General features: G+C 42.6%; 1 protein-coding gene across 1 annotated transcript; it reads left to right on the top strand.

Moving 5' to 3' along the window:
* Positions 1 to 884: 884 nt before the first annotated feature.
* On the top strand, positions 885 to 4824 carry LOC108923310 (transcription factor MafAa-like). The gene is made up of 2 exons (XM_029259350.1): positions 885 to 1382; positions 1578 to 4824. The coding sequence occupies exon 2, from the start codon at positions 1648 to 1650 to the stop codon at positions 2623 to 2625; it is 978 nt and encodes a 325-aa protein (XP_029115183.1). The 5' UTR covers positions 885 to 1382; positions 1578 to 1647; the 3' UTR covers positions 2626 to 4824.
* Positions 4825 to 6345: the final 1521 nt, after the last annotated feature.

Genomic DNA, 6345 nt, shown 5'->3' with positions numbered 1-6345 from the left:
CCCGGCAACTCAGGGCGTAAGGCTGGAGGGGGAGGGGACACACCCAGGACGGGACGCCAGTCCGTCACAAGGCACCCCAAGCGGGACTCGAACCCCAGACCCACCGGAGAGCAGGACTGTGGTCCAACCCACTGCACCACCGCACCCCCCTAGCAAGAAAACAGTAACATTTTATTTAATGCAGAGATAAACAAAACCACCCACCTTTTTGTTATTGTTTGACCTTCTTAAGCGTTACTGCATTTGATGTGACCCTAGATTACGTAACTTTAGGTATTTTGTCTGTGTTAATTATTTATTCTGAAGAATCAGTGTTTCCTGGTGCCTAAAATTAGACGCTGATAGACGTGTTTTTACTGAGCTCTTTTATTAATTCACGTTTTAATTAAAAATTTTGTTTTATGTATACATTCATTGTGTGTGTATATACAGTACATATAAAGAAAAACGTCTGCCTATGTCGTTTGAACTATCTTAACCAAATGCATTGCATTTATAAAATCAATGCATACCAAGCAGTAATATCATTGGTCGTGCTACATAGAAGAAAATTCATGTATGTACCGCCAATATGAAACCGTAATGTGGCTGTACTGTCTTCCTCACAGCAGTTCCTCTGTACTACACGTAATTGCATAGGCCAGGCCGCGAGGGGGCGTGACGATGCCTAATATTTCACGGTTGATTTTCCAAGCGACAGCTGCACGCGCGGTGCGGAATCGCTGTTCGGATGAGGGGTTGCCGTAGGAGAATGCAAATTACCCGCCGCTCCCATCTCCCATTGGCCCAGAACGTCTGTCACACTCCAGGGTGGGAGGGCGAGTGCAGCAGCGACTATAAAGTCGCCGGCGGCCCCTCACGCAGTCCTAGTGACCGCGCTGGTGTGGAAGTGAAAGTGGGTGGTGAAGCCGTTAGCCACGAAAGGAAAAGGGGTATCCCTTGACAGGGATTTATAAATACAGATAGAACAAAAATAAGTGTATACACGTACTTGCAGCCTAAAGACAAAGAAACAGGAAGAAATGTACCCAGACTGAAGGAGGGCTGTGTTCTTGTTCCAGGAGAAACTCCAACGTGCTTTTTATTTCTGAACATCAAACTACTCCATAACTTTACTTTTTTGCGGAGCTGCAGAGCTATACTGTGAAACGTTTTTTTGTGACCACTTCAAGCATTTAAGTTTTGTTTATTTATTATTTATCTTGCATCATGGACTGTTGAAATCTAACAGCAGGCAGGGACTTATACTGTACAAATACATTTCAATAAACGGAGTGGAAGCAGTTCAAGGAAGAAGCGGTGACAAGTGAACAGGGGGAGTACTTTGCGATAAAAAGGAAGTATTTCCCGCAAGAGGAGCGAGTGACGAGGGGACGGATCAGGTTGGTGTTTTCGCTGTGTCAACTTTCTGTCCTCGTGGTGTCAAACCGAACTGTCAGCCCAGACAAGCAATAACCCAGACTGATGAACTTCATTTACGGCGTTAGAGCTTCGCCCAAATTAATTGCGAATTAGGCCGGACTTTTAAGTATTTTTTAAGTATTTCCGTACATTGTGTTTATTTTCTTTTTCCCTAGTCGTAATTTGAGAGCAAGGCCCCTCAGTGCACTCTCCCGCGTACGGACAGCACCCGCGGCTGTTGTTGACATGGCCGCCGACATGGCCATGAGCACGGAGCTGCCCAACAGCCCGCTGGCTATCGAGTACGTCAACGACTTCGACCTCATGAAGTTCGAGGTGAAGAAGGAGCCGTCCGAAGTGGAGCGCTACTGCCACCGCCTGCCCACGGGCTCCTTGTCGTCCACACCGCTCAGCACGCCCTGCTCCTCGGTGCCTTCATCGCCCAGTTTTTGCGCTCCGAGTCCCGGGGCGCAGTCCAGCCAGACCGCCGGCAACGGGGTCGGTGGGGGCGGTGGCGGTGGCAGCAGCAGCGGCGGCGGCCAGAACTCGGGTGGGAAGACACAGCTGGAGGACCTCTACTGGATCCCCAACTACCAGCACCACCTGAACCCAGAGGCCCTGAACCTAACGCCGGAGGACGCGGTGGAAGCGCTCATCGGCAGCGCGCATCACCACCACCACCAGCACCACCAGCAGCAGCAGCCGTTCGAGGGCTACCGGGGCCAGCAGTACGCGGGGGAGGAGCTGTCGGCGGCATCCGGCGGGCACCACCCGTCCCACCACCAGCACCACCACCACCACCATCACCACCACCACGGCCACCACGTGCGACTGGAGGACCGCTTCTCGGACGAGCAGCTCGTGAGCATGACGGTGCGCGAGCTGAACCGGCAGCTGCGCGGCTTCAGCAAGGAGGAGGTGATCCGCCTCAAGCAGAAGCGGCGAACCCTGAAGAACCGCGGTTACGCGCAGTCGTGCCGCTTCAAACGCGTGCAGCAGCGGCACATGCTCGAGAGCGAGAAGTGTTCGTTGCAGAGCCAGGTGGAGCAACTGAAGCAGGAGGCGGCGCGCCTGGCCAAGGAGAGGGACCTCTACAAGGAGAAGTACGAGAAGCTGGCGAGCCGCAGTTTCCCGGGCGCCGGCAGAGAGTCGAGCGGCGGCGGCAATGGCAGCGGGAGCGGCGGCAGCCACGGAAAGGCCCCCTCGGCCGAGTTCTTCATGTGAGAACTATTTCTTTTCTAAGACTGCTTCTTTTCCCCACACGACTTTTTTTTACTCATGATTTTCTTTTTCTTAGGTTGACAGTATTTATTTCTCTTGTTTACTAGTTTTCTTTAACGTGTAAACGATAATGTCAGATTTGCGTACTGTACATGATATAAAAATAATATATACATATTTAACACGGATCCGTAGTGTCAACAGGTCTCGGAACAATAACGGCGACACGGGCTAATTTTAATTTGCTCATTAGCTGATGACTTTTTTGTTTTGCTTTTTTCTTTCGTCATAGTTTTAAGTGAAAATGATACTTAGGTTCGCACAAAAATTGTCAGGGCCCGAAATTATTTTCTGAAAGAATAAGGGAACTGTGCACTTACTGAGCCCATTTCTAACCATACATGGAAAGGGTTCGAGTGAGAAGAGGGCATCATGGGCATTGTGCCTAATTATATTAGGCAACATTTAAGTACAGGAAAAACAAATCAGGTTATCATTACATTATTGCGTTTTTCCTACCATTTAAAGTCTTAAAGATACATTTGAGGACTGAACTTGGGTTCTTGCGCATCCGAAAGGAAAACTGCACAACTTTTGAAGTCTTGATTTAAGCATCTTCATTTTCAAGTGTCTTAATATTTTGAATGAGTCTTACGAATGGGGTCGATGTCAGAAGATACGGACGGAGATAAGACATTCATCGTGAGACTGGAGCTGTTACAGTTCGAGGTGAACGAAGCAATACGTTTTTATACATCACGGGCCTAAATTCTCAGAGGGACTTCACTGGAACTGCGGGGGGTCTATGTGTTGTGACAGGACTACATGGCCATCGCAAGTCTTGTATAGCAACTTTGTAGGAACCCTGCATGCAGGACATGTACGGTAATATTACCCTCCCTCTCCATCACCACCACCACCCCCTGCGAAGGGGCGCATGTTCCATCATGATTTACCCCCTCCCCCCGTCCAGCATAGCTCCCACAGAACGGGTACCTAATTTAAAGCTCTGAGGTGTGGCTATAGAACCCAAAAACTGCTACAGTCTGCTGTTTGAATGCAATGATTGTTACAGTCGTTTTCAAGCAAAACGAAAGAAATCTGAGCCAGGTTTTGCAATTATTTATTTTCACTTGTAAATATTGTAGAGTATAGTTCTTTATTTCCCTCTCTTTGTGCAAGCTCTTTTTTGACTGTTGAGTTACATGTCTTAATAAAAATGTTTGTATGTATCGGCATGCAAATAATGTGCGATATTCTCTGTAAGATGAAACGGTTACAAGCCGAGTGCACTATATCAGAATGAATTGGGAAACAGAGCGAGATATATGTTTCATAAGAAACTTAAATTGTTGTCCCACTGCAATTCTAGAGATAGATATAGTATTGCTATCGAAAATGGCATCCAAATAATAAACTGATAAAAGGACTGCAGTTGCTGCTGATTATCTATGCACCGATTTTCTTTCTCAAAAGCAATGGATACTATTTGATTTAAATATTTTAGAAGTAAATCTGATATATGATCTGTGCATATGTCCACATTCATGTGGTTCGTCCTAAAGATACTCATAAAATACAGCAGGATAAGGCAAGTTTTACAGTACTTACAAAATGTTTTATATCAGAATTCTTTTGTCTAAAGTAACATGAGTAGATAGTGTGACTGAACACAACTTATGATAATACTTGTTAATAAAGCACCGTAGGACAAACAGTACTTCTCTTCTCCCTGGATACTTGCATGTATCTGCTGTTTACATCCATGCAGTGCTTCTGCCTGAGTGTCCACCTGCCCTGCGTGCGCACCAATATGCGTTTATGTATGATCCCATTCAGTTATACATATGCTATTCTTGAATATAAACTCAAAAGTAAGCATGTCATAATGAACATGTCACAGGAGTAAATAAAAGACAGAAGGACAATGAAGTCCGGTGGAGCTAGAGTTAAACCTCTACAATGTACCGAAAGTGTGTATCACATATATATTATACATAAAAGTATGTACAGTATATATAAACTCGTGTTTAACTGTATTCAGCGAGCTATATTCTTCGACTTGTTCAGAAATAAACAGATGGTAAGATCTGTGATCTAAACGCATAATGGTGTGTGGACAAGGTGGGTTACACACAGAGTATATGGCGCTATATATGTCTACATTAATGATACATATTATTTCGCGAAACATTTTAGTATCCTGACGTATTAAGTTAAAACTAAATGTTTCCAAATGGAATGTTGTTCAGAATCATGTTTTCATAATATTTAATAAAAAGAAATATAAAAAGTATGTCCCGTTTTGTCTGTTCCTTCACGGACAAAGGATGTTACTTCGAAGGTTGTAAGGAATTTAAATATTTGAGTCAAAGTCAAGTTCAAGATAAAAATAAAGTCTATATTATCAGATTAAATTGGTGGCACTACAATCCCTGTACATTGTATCTGGTACGTTTATAATAATTTCGATTTTAAATTTTTAGCTAAAAAGCGACTTTTACAAGCATTTTTGTCCTTTGATTTCTAAAATTGTGTCAGTGTTTAATTGTTAATCGAAGTTACAGACATATTCCGTGATAGTTAAAAATGCAAAGGCTCTATCAAGTACAATTTATTAAAATAAAGGTTGCAATATTGTTTTTTTTAAAAAAATTGAACCGCTTCTTGAATTAGTGAGTCGGGTATACCTTTCCTGCCACTCCTCTCATTTCTGAAATAAACTTAGATCATAGATGTCAAATAAGACTAATTCTTGTCCGGTCCAGCTGTATGTTTCGCAGGGTTTCAGTAAAATTTAGACTTGCAATTTAGTTTTATTAGCAGTATCAAGTTACATTTACAACCAATGTGTATTTTACATAAATTAATAGGAATATAATGCCAGTTTATACGGGATTTGCGGAATTTATATTAGTGATAACGAACTGAGATAGGTATATAAGAGCTAAAAATAACACAGTCAAAACCAGGCTGTAAAAAATCAAGTGGTAATTATAATGTAAAAATGTATGTTTTTGATTCCTGGGACTTTCACAGACTGGGAATACGGCCATGTCCAAATATTCTGTGATGAAAGTAGGAAATACCTGTAAGTGCAAATAAAACATCCTGCATTTAATTAGCGAAATATTGTTTTTTTGTGACGAAAAGAGTTCAATTAATGTTTTATTAGCTATTAAAATTAGAAGTTCATCAATAATTTATATTCGTCGGTAAATGCAACAGATGTGACATTTCCTAAAATTAGTCAAAATATCAAAATATTAATACCAGTTCAAGTCACTTCATAATTACTGTTAACTGTTTCAATTATTAGCAATTACCACTATTTTTATAGACTATAGGCTTCAGTTCACCGCGATCCTGCTCAGGACAAGCGGTTACTGAAATTGGATGGATTAAATGTTGTAAAATCGGAAGGTTAAACTCATTGATCGTGACTGTCCAGTCTATGTGCAACGTGTGAAGTGTGTTTGTTTTTTTTTACTGTAAATATCGCTAAATGTAATTGGCACATAGGAATAAGTGTACTGAAAATAAGTGAAAGTGCACATTGACATTAAGTGACAGCTGTGCAGACCGGCATAAAAAAATTACACCACTGAAACAGTTTTTTTTTACAAGAAAAGAGACAAATGTAAATAAAGTATATTCCGTGATTAGGGTCAAGCCGGTCAAGGAAAGAACTGTCCGCCGGTCGGCGGCTGAAGAAGGGAGTGA

This window comes from Scleropages formosus, chromosome 17, assembly GCF_900964775.1.
Source record: "Scleropages formosus chromosome 17, fSclFor1.1, whole genome shotgun sequence".
Lineage (NCBI taxonomy): Eukaryota > Metazoa > Chordata > Actinopteri > Osteoglossiformes > Osteoglossidae > Scleropages > Scleropages formosus.
Note: the sequence above shows the minus strand (reverse complement) of the source record. Positions and strands in the feature narration are given on the sequence as shown.